Genomic DNA, 17,764 nt, shown 5'->3' with positions numbered 1-17,764 from the left:
TCAGTGGTATCAGTTTCCAACCTCTCTGCTCTGAATAGGGGTTAGCTCATCTGAAGAAAGCCTAAGCATTCCCACAGCCTTTCTGGAGTACTCTCCAACTCACTTCCCCACCCCCCCCACAGTTTTTCACACTACCAGCCCCCCCGCACATGAGGTACACAGGCCTAATGCTGCTGCCACCTAAATGCTATTTCATGCTGTGCTACCAGTTCAGTTAAACTAGAAGTTAAAACCTCCAGCCCCATTTGTCATCCTTCTCATCTTTTCCCTCATCAGCTTATTTTTCTACAAAGGTATTATGGTTGCTCTCCAGGAATAAGAACTCTCTCTCTATATATATATATTTTTTTAAAGGGGGAGGTAATCATGTTACAGACTAAGACTAACACTTGCAAACTACTTGCCAGCTCTAGATCTCACTGTTTTGCAAATTTCTAAGTACAAACTAATAGAACTAGCTTAGTCAATACCATTTCAAGCTGAACGGGTAGGCCACCTAAACAGAGAATTTATGAGCATCCCAAACTGGAACAAAGAGGCAAATGCAATATCCTGAAAGATAAAAGCCAGATATATGCTTCAAAAGTCAGTAGGAGACAGTACTACCTCCTTCATTCAATCAAGAAAAGCACTAATATGTTGCCAAAGACTGTGCTTGTATGTATGTGATACCCTAACATATTCTTTTCAATTAATATTAACATGTTAATGGGTAAAGGATAAGAGAACAGTATGAAAAAAAAAGCCCTAAATGGTTCATCTTTAGTGAATATAATTAATAAACAGTTCTGTTGTTCACACAGGTACACACAACTATTCTGCAACATCTTAGACCACTTACACAGAATACAAGCATTAACATTTCAATTATACAAACACACATTTTATCCCTGGATAAAGTTCAATAGCTTCGTTAAGTTTCTAGTCAGCATAAAAAAGGATGAATACAGCTTCAAGCACACATACCAAGTGTCAAGCAAGTTACTATGTATTTAGTAATTTCATGGGTCATACCTGAAAGCTTATTGTGGTAAATAATTAAAATGGACAATTCAGAAAACTTTACAAAAATACTTCTTTTTATTAAAAGCAGCAAAAGTTCAAGCAGAACAATACACAGAATGTAAACATCACTAAGTTCAGCTCCAGCCTGCTGAACCTTCGAGAAAGTCTACGCTAAACGCATCTACCGTACTAGCAAGTTAACAGACTATATTATAATTTGAAAATATATTTTCTACTTTGAATTAAGAAAAGGTAACTTATCGTAGTCTGTCCCAGCGCCAGATACTGGCATCATCACACACAGCTATAAGGATACTACTATCCCTGCTAAAACTGGTTTGTCGAATGGCAGCAACACATTTAGGATGAGTAAGAGTCGTACACCTATAAATAAAAGAAAATTATTCAGCTGCAATGTTAAACCTGCACTTGCTGCTACTACATTATGCAGTGCTGTTTCACCAATTTCTTACTAATGTGACCTAGGAGGAATACAGAAGATAGCAGGGTTATGCCACAGTGTATTCTGTATTCTAAATTTGGACTTGGGAAAGCACTGATTTCTAGTTCACCCACTGCCATTTCTCATCCACCCAATTTTCACAGAAGCATCGATTAAAATCTTATTGAATTGTATTATTTAGGACTTTGTAATCAATGTTCTTTTCCAGTTGTTAGGAGTAGGATATGGCCATTGGGCAATTCAATACTGCAGCGTTTTTCTGCAATTTTGTATATGCATGTCTGTATTTTTACATATGCACACAGACATTACTGGATGTTCACAAATATATTGTACATGTGTTCAAACATGCAATAAAATCTCCTGGCCACACAGGCAAGAAACTGAAAAGCCATATTGTTTTCTTCAGGTTGTGCTCATCGCTAACCTTTGTACCCTCATTACTTTAGTCCTTCCATCTATTTCTCCTAATTGCTCCATAAATCTTCTACCTAATCAGTTTGCAAGCAATTGGAGGAAGATACGTTCTTTCACTTTATCTTCATACACTGCTTAACACAATTTGATTGGTACCTCTTGGCACTACTGTAATGTAAATAATAGAACAGTAAAGTAAATAAATAACCTCAAGGGGCTCAGAACATTTGTTTACCTAGCAGTTAGAGTAGCTACCGCTGTTTTAGAATATCAGTAGTTGTCAGTAAAAGAAAGAGGAAAGTTCCTCAAATTCTCGTCTCAACAAAAAGAAAATTGAGCATTAAGTACTCACTTGGCTTTATGAGGATCTTCTATTTCCAAATCCCAAACGTAAAGTTTGCCAACCTGATTGCCTAGAGCAAGCATCTTAAAAAGAAAGCAGAGGATAGATAAGACTTACAGTATTATTCAAAAGATACGAAACTCATAAAACTCAGTATTTTATGAAAACTCTACAGTTATGTTTAAATGTTTGAACATTAATTGCTTAACAAGTTTGATGAAGTGGTTGGAAATTCCAAATAATTTGCTTCCTCTATCTCATATTATTGTTATCTATCTCTGCAGATAGAGGAGGAAGATACCAATAAATAAAACAGTTTCACATAAAGCCCCTTGCAGCAGATCACAGGTACCAAAATTCTTCCCATACACAGAAATATGGAATAAATGAAGAGCTACACACCTTCAGGTACAGCAAGGTCCAAGCTCACACATACCTTTTGCCAGAAATCCATTGAAAACCTCATGTACCATATATCACACTGGCTGTAATCGAATCTCCCAAGTATGGTCACATTTGACTCACTTGGCTTGATTTTATCTATATCATCTTCCATTTTGCCAGGTTTCCAGCACACAATGGCATTTTCACAAGACTGGGGGGAAAAACAGTGAAAAACAACAAAAAAGTCTCAAAAAAAGCACTACAATTAATACTGTAAAACATTCAGTTTAATTATAGCCTAACATTTCATCTCATAGTTTCCCTAACAATGTTCTCAGGCTGGATGGGGCTGTGAGCAACCTGGTTTAAACGGAGGTGTCCCTGCCTATAGCAGGGAGGTCGGATGATTTTAAAGGTCCCTTCCAACCCAAACCATCCTATGTTAAAAAAGTAAAACTGAAGATCTCATCTCCGTCCTCAGATCACAGCCACATCACCAACGTTACAGCCCGCTGCTGAGTACTGCTGCCCTTGCAGGTCTGCCAGATAACAGGATTGCAGGAGCCCTCCCTCACCCGCTTCAGAAGAAATCAACCACATATGCTCAACCATATGTTTGTGGTTTGAAATAACCTAGATTCGAAGATTTTTCAGACAATACTTTTAATGATTAGGAGAACACACATGCACCAATTTCTGGCAAAGATGCAGAGCCACAGTGCAGTTTAATGTCTGCTAGCAAGTATTGCTAGTGTTATCACATGAATCCAAGGAACTCCACTGTGCGAATCCTAATTTCTCCTTTTAGCTGCAGAACCCCACATGAGTAACTACACATTCATTCTCCCTCTGTACTTCTCACGCAGAACATGGGCAGTTGATAACCTGCTATTTCTAGCACAGTTATGACTGTTGTAATAATTTTACTTTTGAGGTAAAAGTTGCTTATCTACACATGCAAACAGTTGCCAAAATCTGTAATACAAAATCATTTCATGCAGTATAGTAACTTAACCTACAATTCGTATTCTAGTGAAACTACTGCTGCTTAAGAGACTAAAAAAGCAAGTAAAAGCAAGGTAGCTGAAAAAGCTTGCACTTTACCTTGGAAAGAATTAGGTCACCCAACCATCGTACACAGTCAACATAGTTCCTATGTATGTCTCTCGTAGAAAAGTCAGGAAAGTGAATTTTCTGGGAAATAAAGGGCCTATGGAAAAAAAAGCCATGTGAGGTTCAGACAAACACTGAAATACAAGCCCAGTATTCAATGGCCAGTTTTAATATATCTCAATGTTAAAAGGACAGGTCTGTCTTTTTTGTTCTTTTTAACAGTTTTGGTGCAAAGTAGATTTTGTACTTTTTTTTTTTTTAATAAAATGAGAACTGTCCATTTTCATCTCATTCCTACTGAAATAACTTATTTCCCAAAAGGCTTAACTATAAAAGACTGTACAAAGCAAAACCACTCCTTCAGACGCTGCACACAGCTCCCATTGCTAAGTACCTCAAGAACTAATTAAAGCTCTGTTTTCCTGATGCTTACTCTGCAACATCTAGACTGTTAAATAGAAAAGCACACATAATAGCATTTTTACTTTTTTTTTTTTTTAAAGCATCATTTAATATTTGGTAACGTTACCAAAAAAAGCGAGAGCATTTTCACAGCTAGTCTCATTGCTGAACATGTTCAATGTGTTTTAGACTCTTCAATTCTCTCAATGGTTTAACTGGAAGTTAAGATTAAAGAGTTGATGAACTTCATAAGGAGAGATTTATCTATCATATAAATGATCACTATGTTTAACCGACAATTTATGTGTATTTGAAGTGAGATAAGAGAATGATGAAAATTCAAGTTATTACTACATAAGCAGTTGTTTTTTTCCAGCCCCAGAGAACAAATACAATAATTAGAGATAACTACACAATATAAAACTAATTTGTTTACTATGTTTAACAATTTGATTCCCTCCCAGAAATTTGGAAGTGGGAGGAAGAAAAGCCACTGACACGTCTTAAAACATGATGAAATACAAGCTTTAAGACCGATAAAGATGATAATTCCAGACATTCCCTAGTCAAGTAAATAATTAAGTAGTAATTAAGATACTTAAAAAATAAAAGTGTTAGAAATTTTAATAAATTTTATGAAATTCTACTGAAGCAAACAACAGTAAGAGATATCTTCAAAAGAAATTCAATGTCCAGCACAATCCCCAGGTCACTATCTCCAAGAACTTCCAGTGTCTACAAGAATTAATCTGGGCCATTGATGAGAGTTTTTATTTAAAAAACAAACAAAAAAAAAGAACCCCACAAAACCAAGAAGATGAAGACTACATACCTGTTTGTTTTATTTGGATTGTACTCATAAGACTCTTTGATGGCATTTATCATTCTCTTGGAATTAATTCTCCAGAGTTTGAGAGAGTGATCCATTCCACAAGACATGATTTTTTCACCAAGAAGATCATAATCCTATGTATATGAAATAATTTTGAGTACCCCCAGCCTAAGCTGCATTATATCAACTCAGATTTTATTCAAACATTTCCATCAAAACAGCTTTTTCTGTGTAAAGAATGCAATAAAACTGCATATCTCATAGAGAAAAATACTAGTAACTTAATCTTACAAACTACAAAGAAACACAGTATCTTAATAACCATAGTTACTCCCCATCAAGAAAGAGAGGTATATTCAGCAGCACTAACAACCAAGCAATCTACTGCTACTGCTCCCTCTCAGTCAGTTCCCTAGGTTTCCTTTTATAGAGGAATTCTGACACAACTCCAGGCCTCTTGTATGGACTACAAGGGAATACAGCATCAGGTCTTGAATATATATATATATCTACATACCTCACCTTTCATACCCCACAACAGAAAAGGAAACAACTGTTATGAAGAGCGTATTAAAAGTCAGCTATTCTAGTCAGTATTTACTGGGTACCAGCATCTGTTCATAGCCACTGAAAAGCAGCGTAACTTACCTGAAAGAGCTTCTTTCCTTCACTACCATGCCTCTAAAAGATTTGTTGCTTTGGTTTGATAAGACCATGAGAACTTCACAAGTGGGACTATAATAAAAACTTATTACTCTTTCTGGCCCCACTGAGCTCTATTTTATTTAGTTCTAGGCTGCACTGTAAGAAAACTAGCTACTGAAACAGATACAGACAGTGAACACCTGTCCTGGCTATGGAGAGGTGGCCAGATCAATGAAACCACTACATCTAAACTTTATGCACTTTTCTTTTAAAGCAGGTAAAATATCAAAACAGTGCACTGGAGGATAAAAAGTTGCATGTTATAGGCTTACTACCCTTTGTAAATCTAAATCACTGCCCCACAGTCTTCCACTTACTGCACTTAACACCTCATCCCTGTGCCCTTCTACTCCTCCAAATATTGCAACCAGCGTGTCTGTCTGGATGTTCCACAGTCTCAATGCATGATCTATAAAGAACAAATAAAATTACATGCTGCTTTTTATACGTACATATGAATAATATATTTCAGCTTCACCACTTTCAATAACAGGTGTTGATGTAAACATTTAAAAGGCACTTCATTCTTCTTCAGTTGTTAGAAACAATGGAACTGCATTAACTAAATTGCCATTACAACTAAACTGCTGTCAAAATAACTGTAATTGGAAAAGAGTGCTCATCCCCCTCCCCTAGTGATAGTTCCTACCAAAACATACTTAGGTCTTTAGATCATCTGAAAAGTGAATAAGAGTCCGACCTTGAACAAGTATGTCTTTATTCAGCTTTATCTCAAAAGCAGTTTGTATTTCAAATAAAGAAGTGTTAGAATTCCTTTCAGCCATTCTTACAACAGCATTCAATAAGTTTTTTTTTTTTCTTTTAACTACTATTCTTTATGAGCCACATACTGTAGGGATGGGAGGAACTGTTTCAATAAACAATACATATTCCAAAGTCAGTCGGATGAGACTGCTCATTTAAAGACAATTTTGACAATTTCTAATTAAGGACTTCTACCATATTTCCCATGTAGAAATGGAAATCTCTAAAGCATTTCCCATTTAGATTCTACAAATACACCCTACACTGAGTTATGGTAATACCAACTGGAGGGCCACTCAGTCCCAAATATTTTCTACTTTTTCTACTCATCTCTCAATCAAGCAGTTCTGAGACTCCAGTACTCTCCTGCTTCATGCCTAAATATATACAGTATCCAGATTAAACCTCATAGATCTATTGGCTGATGTCAAAATGGTATCAAAAAGACAAAATACACAGAAGTCTTGAAATTCAAAAGTAGGCCCACAGCACAAGCTTGACAGTTGGAAGAATCAGAGAAGTTCCCAACTCTAATTCTCACGTAGTTTAATCAGTGACACTGATTACATTTAAGTCAGAAGTCCCCTTATGTTACCAGCTCTAGTACTCCTGAAGGTTTGCTCCTGAGGCAGATCAAGTACCCCATTACTTAACAAAACAGTCTAGATTAGGAAGCTGTGACTGTTTACACTGGACAAGCCCATGAGACACCACAGCATAAATTTGCTTCTTCCATCACTAATAACCTTTTCACTCAAAGTTCTAAGAAAGTCAGAGCTGCTCTTCAGAGAAACAGAATCACAGTTTTCCCTTTGCAGTGGTGAATGCCACCTGCAACATTAAAATACTCCCACTAGATGGCACCACGCTTCAACAATTGAAAGAAATTGAAACCAACTAATTAAGATAGGAAAAAGCAACTCCAGGGCTCGCATTTCTTTCCCGAAAAAGCAGTGGTGCTCACAACTCCTTTGCACCACAGGTACAGTTATTTTCACTGTAGGCCATGGATTTAATATGTATCTAATATATGTCCAAGAAGAGCAAGATTCACTCTAGACTTTCAAGGTAAACTTGTTCAGTCCCACTAATAAAATTTTCAAAGACTTGAGAGATTTTGGCCATTTTCAAGATCAAAAATCCAATCCAAAGTATCCTGATTTAAACAACAACATAAGAGTTTTTTTTCCTCACCTTTGCTTACAGATAAAAGGAGATTTGGATCTCTTGGATGGAATTTCAGTTCATTGATTGCATTTCCATGACCCACGTAGTGCTGGGATAGAATTCAGAGACCAAGTTATCATCTTCCCTCATGTTTACATGTACTTAGAAGACATGTTTCATGCCTTACTGAAACATAAGCTTCATTTCAAAGTTCTGTGTACTTACCTTTATGCACTGCATTGTAATAGGATTAATTATCCTAATAATACCCCTGGACCCTGCCACGGCAAGAAGAGGATGGCTTGTATTGCTATCGTATGTCCATGCACAGGTATAGAAGTTTTCATCTGCCTACATCTCATGTTAAGGAACACAGAAGAGACTGGAGTTTTGCTTTGGTTTCGAGCAAAATTAACCTTAAATATATTAAAGTGCTTTTTCAAGCAAACTTGTTGTCCGTGTGTCCATGAATCTCTGCTGGATCCAACAATAAAAAGATGAACATTCGATCATACATCTGCAAAGAATCATCAGCACTGACTTTTCTACAGATTTCCTCACTTCTGTTTCATAAAACACAAAGAACGCCTCTCTGTTGGCATCGCTTTTCAATCTTTCTCCAAAATATCCAAAGACTGGGAATAAAAATGAGGATGAATCAAGACTCAGTCACAAGCCAGTAACGTGTGAACTGCAACTGATCAACAGAAGTTATTGCCACTTCAGAGCATGAAACATAATTCTTAGGCTTGAAATCCAGTTCCAATTCAGAGAGCTGAGACGACTGGAAAACACTGAATGTGAAACACTGCACAAATATTGGTGTTGGGAAGACTGAACTGACAGAGAATCAGTTTTCAAATACTTTAATGCAGCATGTTCCATGAGTCTGCATTTCCAATATTATTTCAATATGAGAGACTCGAGGATGTGGGAAAGAAGAAAGAAGGCTAAGACCTAACAGGAGGAATGTGCCATATGAGCAGGGTATTAAATCACAGAAAAGCGTCTGTGTTCTTTTTCCTACAAAGCCTCCGCAATTATGATAAAGAGGAATCAAACAAGTGTATTTTTACTTAAAAGGATACATCAGCATCCACGTAAGACTGTAACAGACGGATTTCTCCTTGGGAGTGGCATTCATATAAAGTAACCTGGGGAAAGAAAGAAGTGGGAGAGACTGTTACTTACTTGCGATAGTTCAAGAGGAAATCAAATACACCTGTGTACTGAGCTCCTTGTGCAGCAGTATGCTTCTTCTATGGTTAAGCTTTCATCTTACCTGTTTGTTTCTAACAGTGGGTTTGATAAAACAACATGCGCAGCAGTTTTAGTAAAGCAGCATTCCAGGACTTGCTAGCAGTCCTTCCCAGATATTAAAAGATACTATTTGAGCATTCTCTACTCATAACTAGTTACTTCAATCACCTCTAACCAGACTAGTCTTCACATGAGCATTTGATATACAGTTAATTTTAGTCTAGCACTTTTGTCAGGTTGGACAAACCTGGAAATGTCTTCTTGTTTATTTACAACACTTCCACAGAAGGAACTTCAAGACTAAAACAACATAGAATCTTCTTCAGAAAAAGCATATAAAGTCAGGCCATTAATTTAGCCTTCTAGAAACAGTAACATCTAAGAAGAGTAATTTCAGTGAGAAGATACATTTATGCACCTGTCTTCTTTACCATATGTTCATGTTACTAGCGAAATTTCCATTACTACAGATGCTAATTCCAAAGCAGCTAAGGCATGACATCATACAGTAATTCAGAGGCAGTACATCTCCAAGATAACAGACACTACATACCTCATAAGTATAGCTTTCTACGTGAAGTCACCATGTGTCAGTAGTACACATAGGCAAAGGGTTTCATTGAAAAAAAAAAATGCAAAGAAAACCACACAGGAGGGCTTATGGTTAAAAACAGGTTACTCACTCTGTTGCTGCCTACAGTGGCAAAAACAAGAGGATCACCTTCTTTACTGTGCCAGTTAAACTGGACTCCAAACAAAGGCTGACCATGGTCCTCCTGCAGATATAAAGCAAGATTAGAAAAAAAAAAAGCCCACAAACACCTTATTTTTGTGAAATTCAGCTGTAATGGGAAACAGCTAAATTGGTATGTTTTGCTCCCTAAACTACTAGGTTCACACCCAGTATAATTTCAGATAGCGAACAGTTAAGAAGAACAGTTTTGTAACATCACATTTTAATTTGGTTGTCTTCGGAGAGGATAAAGCAGTATTTCTTTCCTCTCAACAAAGTTTTAAATTCAAAAGGAAGAACTGTTGTCTCACAGTTGAGGTCAGAAGTTGGCCTAACTATTGCTTATTCTGCTTTGCATCTTTCAACAAGGAAACCTCCTAAGGTCACATCCATAAGCACTTTATATTGCTATAGTTACTTTCACACAAGGATTTGCAACATCACAAAGGAAACCTATTAGGATTGAGAAGAACTATACTGGTGTAAGGGTGGAGAGGGGTTACATTTAACTATTACAGCACAGTTAGGTCTTGCAACTATATCACAGGCACAATGAACTAACTCCAGCATGTCAGAAAGCTGCTGCAAAGTTCACGTCTACAAAGTGTTTTCAGATCTCCTTCACAAACAGTTATCAGAAGAACGTCCAGAATTATTTTTAAACATTTTACATTGGTTTAAGAGGAAAAAAAAACGCAGATATGTTTATACATTGCAATGAATATGGTGGTGCTTGTTATTAATTGATAACAGTATTTTGGCCTGTCCTGACAGGATGTTTTCAGTAAGAATAATGCTCATTAAAGTGCCTCCCCACAGGGGACTGTCTGGGACAGTACAGGCAGGAAGGAAGTGTCTCATGATGGCTGTTAAGCAGCCTTCAAATGGCAGTGCTTCAGAGACAACATGAGAAATATTAGCCCTGGCAGCTCTGACCCATACAGGAACCACAGAACAAATTTGAGGAGGGGGTATGGGTGAGGAATTCAATTCTACTAAAAAAAAAAAAAAAAAAAAAAAAAAAAAAAAAAAAAGCTTGCTAAAAGGGAAGCCTGGAAGAATTTAAAGTAGGCCATATTTACTGGGAAAGGCAGTATCTGTCTGTCATTACCTCAACAGGGACAGCTAGAAGAGCTAGGTGAAAAAAAAAATCTTTGAGTGAAGGCCCTCCTGCATCTTGTAAGGAGAGGTACAATTTTCAAAGCTGAATACAGATTAAGAAAGCATGTTTGAAGTTGAACTCTAAGCATTAGCCATTGTAACATTTAAGAACAGGGTAGCTATTTGATGGGGAACATGGGAAAAGTAGCAAGGTTATTAGTAAACCCAGTACAGAAGAAAAAAAGGAGGTATTCAGCACCAGTAAAGCATTAAAATTAAATTAAGAGATGCAGAATTAGGAAAACACCAGGGTATCTGCCTGAAGTTACACTTACCTCATTTAAACTGCCATCATCCTCACTGGTCAGAAAGAGCACATACTATTTTGATAACACTTATCTGTTTTAATCTTTGTTCCTGCTGCTAACCAGGTTTTCATAACATTACACTGTTAGGTGCTGCACATTACAGTTATCCTGACAGGTCGGATCTGTCATAACAACCTGACTCCCAGTTTTATAGACAGTTTGACCCAGATACTGGTTCAAGAGTAGAACACTGAAAGGCCACCTTGACCCTGGTATAAATAAAGGGGATCGACCCAAAGTACTTTGGTTCTTCATGCACAAGAAAGCGGGCAAAGAAACAGATCCTATAGTTGCTACAAAAGTAAATAGACAATCAGCAGTTGGTTCTCCCCTCACTCACTAACTAGCAACTCAGCTTCAGACAGACAAAATAAGGTTAGACCTGTTTTTAGACAGAAGGTAGAGAAATAAACACTAAGCCAACAGACACACAAAATAATCACCTGCAAGTACATGAGCACATTTTAAAATGCCATCACCCACGCTGCTAGCGAGGCACAAACTGACCACACAAGCATTCCTGGTTTCCTGAAGGGGAAACAAACCACCACTGGCTGTGGTTTTAGTTACTTTTCCCTTACCCGACAACAAACTAAAATCCTGCATGTGGTGGGTCACCAATTCCCAGGTCCAGGGAGAGCAAGTAAAAGCTGAGATACAACATTCAACAGTAACAACAACTCAACCACACCCTGAATAAGAGGGAAGGGTAGGGCAAACAGTGGCATTGTTCTGAAGGGAGCACATCAAAGCAGAATTCCTCTTTGCTGGAGGATCTAGAAGAAAAATTATATGCAGAAGTGAGGATGTACTTCTGTTAGTTGTATGTACTCGTTTATAAACTATGTCGCCACTCAGCCCACGGACAGCAAAGATATTTTCAGTATACCTTACAGTAACGTAGTGCTGTAAAAAGCAATAAAATAAAGCACTTTTTGATTTCCTGTCATTTTCCAAGTTATATATTTGTTTGCCTGATGCTTAAATTTCAGCCAAAATAACTTCCACACTGGTGGTTAAAAGGCATATTTAGCAAGCACTGCGTTTTTCAGGCTGAATCACAACCATTTGACATTCAAAGCAGTCGGCAATGGCCATATTTCTTTGTCTTCAGGAGGAAAGAAGTAAAAAGAAAGGACAGAAAGAAAACTAAGAACAGGAAATTGAAAAAAGTCTATACATCTCTAAAGAATATTAAAATAAATTTCTATGTCTTCTAATCACGTTGACTTTTCATTAATATCAGTACATCCATCTTACAGCACAGTTCAAAGACAGAATGAGATGTACGATGTGATATCCAATGAGTTTAATGTCTCTCTGAACCAACACACAATATTTAATTGTTACAGTTTATCTTCACAGTATCTGTAATATCAAGGATAAGAAAAAAAGAAGAGAGGCTTCCTTAAAAATGAAGTAAAAAGAATTACCTAACCTGGCTACTATTTGGTCTTTAAACCAGTTCAAAGAGAAACTAGAGGACTTAGAAATACTATATCTCACTTAGCTGAAATGCTACATTTACTCTCTGTGTTTTATTCCACTTGCACAGCAGACTGTTCCCAGGCCCTGATCCAAGTCCTTGAAGTTGGGGATTAACTACACAGGGTGATCTTTTGGGTGACCCTTGAGTAGGTATAAGGGATGTTCTGTTATTCCAGAGTACCCTTGAAAAGTACTAACCAGTTTGGGATGTCTGTGGAAAGAAAACAAATATACTCAGCATGACATTGCTAAATGTTTGGGTGCTGAAAGGCCCACAGCCCCGTTTGAAGCAAGACTTGAAGCCACAGAAAGCACCACCTGTGGGGGCGATGCATGTGAACCGCTTAACTGCTGCCTACCTGGGTGAAAATGAAAGAACCCCTCTGCTCTGAAAGAACCAGAGATCATTTTACACCTCAAAAAACACATTAAGATCAACTGCTTTCCCAGACACTTTTGTCAGAGTAACTTCATATCACAATTTCTTCCATGGCAAAGCTCATTCAGGGGGTTTCCATGATCCAAATCTCTCACCCCCTCCTACTTAGCTACCCTAACATTTCAGTGAGGCAGTCTGAAGCCTAAATTCAGAAACAGCAACATCAGCAAAACCCAGCAGTTAAGTGTGGGAGAATGACACAAAATTCTGAGAAAAAACACCCACTATGGAGCTGCACATAACTCTTGTTAGAAAGACAGAAAGTTTAACACAACTCCCATCGTGTTCAGTATCCAAGCTTTCCTTTTTTTAGAGATCATATAAAAATCAAATCCACTGGCATATTTACAGCTTTTAACACATAAATATCCCACACAAGGCTAGGGAATAAAAGAACGTCTTGACACAGTGCAAGAATCAAAGTGAAAACAACTCGTTCAGTTCCCCACAGTCCTGTGTTTAGTGCCGAAGAAAACAGTACCCTAAACACAAGAACAGGGAGTCAAAATCACAAACCCACATCCCCTCATAGCAGCAGGTATTCTGTGTAAATACAAACATGAGCCACATCAGATACAAACGCAACCCTCCTCACCAATTAATCAAACTGCATGATACAATTTGTGACAATTGATTAATGACAATGGTCAGATAACAGAAAAAAAGGTGACATGAAAAGCGTGTGGAGAAAATTATTCCCAACATTGTTATTTATTTATTTTTTTAAATACACTTCATCAGGAAGAAAAATCTGTATGGAATCTGTGCTTTGCAGGAAGCAATTCAGTTTTATTCTGTTAATCTACCATATCAATAACTACAGCTTTGATAAAAATACATAATTATAAAACATCAAACATAATTTTGTAAAATAATTGCAGTGTTGCCTAGGCTGATTCCTCTGCCTCAACATTCTTTTACTTCAAAACTTGGACAATCCCAAATAAGAAAAGTACTTTCTTCAAACGAACACCGAATACAGATATTTTTAAATGTTCTATGATATGTATATAATTGTCTTGACTGTCTCACAGTCTATATTTCCATCACTGACAGCAAACAGTATCCCACATTCCCATGCTGAAGTTTACATATACCTACCTTTAGGCTATTTACACATTTGAAGGAATATTTGCACTTCTTTGACTTCCATTTTCCTTTTCCCCAGCTTTTTCTTCCCGGTGCATTAGGAGTGTTCGTTGGGGTATCAGGGCGTTCCGTGTTAGTACCACTTTCAATACTAACAGCATCATCCTGAAAACATGCAAATTACATAGAATGGAATGAAGGTTATAATTGACTGATTTATAAATTCATCAGCTAACTACAGCACTTAGCCTTTTCACTTTCCTCTTTCTCCTCCATAAGAACAAAAGATCCCCCAGGACTCGGTTTTTATTTAGATTCTCACATTTAAATCTGTTACTAACATAATAGCATTTCTCTCTGAAAACAGAACATGAGTCACACAAGGACTAACCCAAAAGGGTCATATGTGAACTGTGATACAGTGAAATTTCTTTGGAATACAGGAAGCTGTTCTTAAGAAATACCTGAATACTAAGTCATTGCCTTCCTAGAAAGTATCTTTGATGTAGATGAAATGAATACGTCTGAACTAATGAATCAAGACAACGTTTGTTTAAAAACATATTTACCCATGTCAGGAATCTAACCACTCTGGAGGACCTCTGTAGGCCCTCAGCAGTATCAGGCACAGCACAGTTCTGCAATAAGCCAGCAGTGCTACTGGAAGAGGAAGTTTCACCCCCTCCCTCCTACTCTTTCTAACAGATTCTCATCTCAAGCACTGCGAGCCAGATTTGAGTACCACAACATAAGACGGACACAAAACTATTGGGAGGGCTATGGGGAAGCACACTTCACCTGCATCACAACAAGTAAACCTACATGAGAAAGTTCAGCTTGTTAAATCAACAAACTTCATTTTTCCCCTGGCAAGTTTGCCTGTATGTTTTCCAGCAGAAAGCTAGTGGAATACAACTCATTTCACAGCCACACGATGACAAGATCCAAATTTGGGGAGACAGGCAGACAACAAACAGCCTGTCATTGCAAGACATGAAGTGTAACAGGAAGCTGCATCATGAACTCCACTAGGAATATGGAATAAGGTCAGTCACTTCCTTCACACTGCATCCCAGCAGAGCTAACTTCCCCCTAATAAACATAACCAGGTTTTACAATTTTTACATTTAGCTATTTCTTTTCTTTTACCCTAAGCAACTTCAGAGCCTGCCAAATGCTGGTCTCCTAAGAGCACTTGCTGTCAAGAGTCATAATACTTTGCAGAACTGAAGCTTTCTCTGGACTAATCAGATGCAGTAAATACAAGAGCACGAAGTACCTGATATAATACAATACAACCAGGTAACTACAACTAAAACATAACCAACAAGCATGCCTTCAGGATACCTGTGGAGTACCTGGTGAGGTGCTGGCACTGCTGCCCAGAGAAGCTGTGGATGTCCCATCTCTGGAGGTGATCAAGGCCAGGTTGGATGGGGCCCTGGGCATCCTGATCTAGGGCATGATTTAGTGGTTGGCAACCCTGACCATGGCAGGAGGGTTGGAACAAGATGATTTTGAGGTCCCTTCCTACCTATGCCACTCTATGATTCCATGAAAAAACATACTTTCTGCGAATCAATACTGTTAATGCCAACTTTTAAGGAGAATCTAGGCCTTTCAGGAGGAGCAAATTTCATAACAAGATTTGGGAAACTGAGTCATTTCACCTTTGAGACAGCCTATAATAGACACCAAAGCAAATCTGAGAGCCTCTGTCACCACATTACACCCAGATTCACAAATCATATAATCATTAAGGTTAGAAAAATCGTCTAAGATCATCTAGTTCAACCATCAACCCACCACCACCACGTCCACTATAACCGCATCCCTCAGTGCCGCATCTACTCTTCTTGAAAACCTCAACAGACAGTGGCTCCATGACCTCCCTGGGCAGCCTGTGCCACACACTGAAACACTCCCTAACATAGAGAGTTACCACACAGCCCCTCCTTCCTTGTCTATCCCTTCTAGAGAGCTTATAGCCCTGTTCTGCAGAAGCTGAATGACAAACGCGCGGTCTGCGTGTCCAGCTGCCCAGTGTCAATGTTCAGTGAATAAGGCTCAGCAGCAGTGGCACACAGCACCTCAGAGCTGTTCCCTCAACAGCAGCACTAGCCCAGGTTATGGGAGATGTGAACCAGCTCCCTCACTTTCAAGATGAGTGCTCTAACCACAAAAGACATCATGCAGAACTCCTATGTCAGTAACTCCCCCAATTCACCAACTGCATAAACTGATTACCAGATTGCCCAGATGATCTTTCAACTGTTAAACTACTTTGAATCAATCACACGACCTTTGCTTTGAATACTCTATTTTAGCACAGTTGAGAGGCAACAGCCCTCATCCCTTGCAGCCAATTCTTGCTGACAGCAGCTTATGAGCACACAACCTACTGCAGGGAACCTGCTTTAGCAGAGGGGTCGGAATGGATGATTTCCAGAGAACCCTTCCAACCCCTTTAACGCTGTGATTATCCCCTATTCCTTCATTCCCCAAAACGCTGCGTGCACAAATTAGTACTGAATGCCCCTCTACAACGTGGCAGCGATGAAAAAACGACATAGACCTGCACGAAAGGCAGATTTTTTTTCCGCTACTTTGCGAGAAAAAGTATTTAAGAAGTGACAGAGGAGACCGCTCACACCTCAGGGCCTCCAATTCTCCCTCACGCACGCGGGGAAAGCGCGGCCCCTCGCTTACAGAGCTGCCGCATGCTCCCGCCTCGCCACCGCCGCCCCCACCTTCCCGCTTCACCCCCACTCGGCCTCACGTTTTCATCGCCAGACAGGTCCCCGGGGTTGCTGTTCTCATCGCTGCTCAGCTTTTGCTTCTTAGCCGGCATCTCGCCGCCCGCTCCCGCCGATGCCGCCGCCGCCGGGGCTTCTCCCCGCTCAGTCATCTTCCCCGCCCCCCGCCCCCGCCACGCAGCCGTAAAGCGCAGCCGGGGGCGTCGCAAAGCTCTGCCGTAAAGCAGCACCGCGCCCCGCGGCGCCTCAGCTGCCACACTGCTGAAAAATCCGCCTTCCCGCGCCGCGCGGCCCCTCAACGGCGGGCGGAGGGCAGTGTGTGCGCTAACCCCTTTCACGCTGGATAATAATAAGACTTCTTAGTTTAATGATTACCACCAAACTAAGAAGCCTTATTAATCATTATCCGTCATTGAATTAATAATGTATGAAAATAATAAAGCATGATGGCACTTTATACCGTTATCTGCGGCATGTATTCTTGGGCCAGCACTCTTTAGCACGTTCGTGAAGTAGAAAGTAGACCGTGGCCCTGGTCACCACGGTGCCTGTGTCCTGTGAGGTCCCTCTGTGCACCCTGACGCTGCTGTTTCTCATCCACAAAGTCTTTTTTTGGTTCTCTTGCTCTCCAAAGAGCTCTGTGAAGAACGTGAGGCGTCTGTTCCCTGCCCTGTCACCCAGGCAGGGCTGGAATGAGGGAAAAAAGTCCTTTCATCTAAAAAATGCTGTTGCCAGAGAAGAAAAATCGCCCGTTACTGTGCCCCCTAGCAAGTTTCTACCACTTGCAGATTGCTGCTTGTAAATTAAATACTGCAGTTGCCAGATTATGATTTTTTTTTTTTTCTAAAACCACATGTCCCAGAGTCATAATAATAATGAACAGTGAAAAAAAAAAAAAAAATCTGCTAAATAGGGGAAGTAATCTGCCCACAGG

General features: G+C 39.2%; 1 protein-coding gene across 1 annotated transcript; it reads right to left on the bottom strand.

The window, feature by feature from the left end:
* Positions 1-1,058: 1,058 nt before the first annotated feature.
* EED (embryonic ectoderm development) lies at positions 1,059-16,996 on the bottom strand. The gene is made up of 12 exons (NM_001031376.2): positions 16,854-16,996; positions 14,087-14,239; positions 9,540-9,632; positions 8,685-8,750; positions 7,822-7,947; positions 7,624-7,705; positions 5,982-6,073; positions 4,960-5,093; positions 3,717-3,822; positions 2,665-2,823; positions 2,238-2,311; positions 1,059-1,389 (listed from the first exon to the last, which is right to left on the bottom strand). Exons 1-12 carry the CDS (start codon positions 16,980-16,982, stop codon positions 1,263-1,265), a joined length of 1,341 nt encoding a protein of 446 aa, NP_001026547.2. The 5' UTR covers positions 16,983-16,996; the 3' UTR covers positions 1,059-1,262.
* Positions 16,997-17,764: the final 768 nt, after the last annotated feature.

This window comes from Gallus gallus, chromosome 1, assembly GCF_016699485.2.
Source record: "Gallus gallus isolate bGalGal1 chromosome 1, bGalGal1.mat.broiler.GRCg7b, whole genome shotgun sequence".
Classification (NCBI taxonomy): domain Eukaryota; kingdom Metazoa; phylum Chordata; class Aves; order Galliformes; family Phasianidae; genus Gallus; species Gallus gallus.
Note: the sequence above shows the minus strand (reverse complement) of the source record. Positions and strands in the feature narration are given on the sequence as shown.

What these genes read in the sequence shown, in the direction of transcription:
- EED (NM_001031376.2), bottom strand. Translation starts at nt 16,982, where the DNA reads ATGACTGAGCGGGGAGAAGCCCCGGCGGCGGCGGCATCGGCGGGAGCG. An exon ending in AATCCAAATAAAACAAACAG is followed by an intron (nt 3,823 to 4,959) that starts GTATGTAGTCTT and finishes TTTTTTCCATAG; the next exon opens with GCCCTTTATTTCCCAGAAAA. An exon ending in CAATGGATTTCTGGCAAAAG is followed by an intron (nt 2,312 to 2,664) that starts GTATGTGTGAGC and finishes TTTCTTTTTAAG; the next exon opens with ATGCTTGCTCTAGGCAATCA.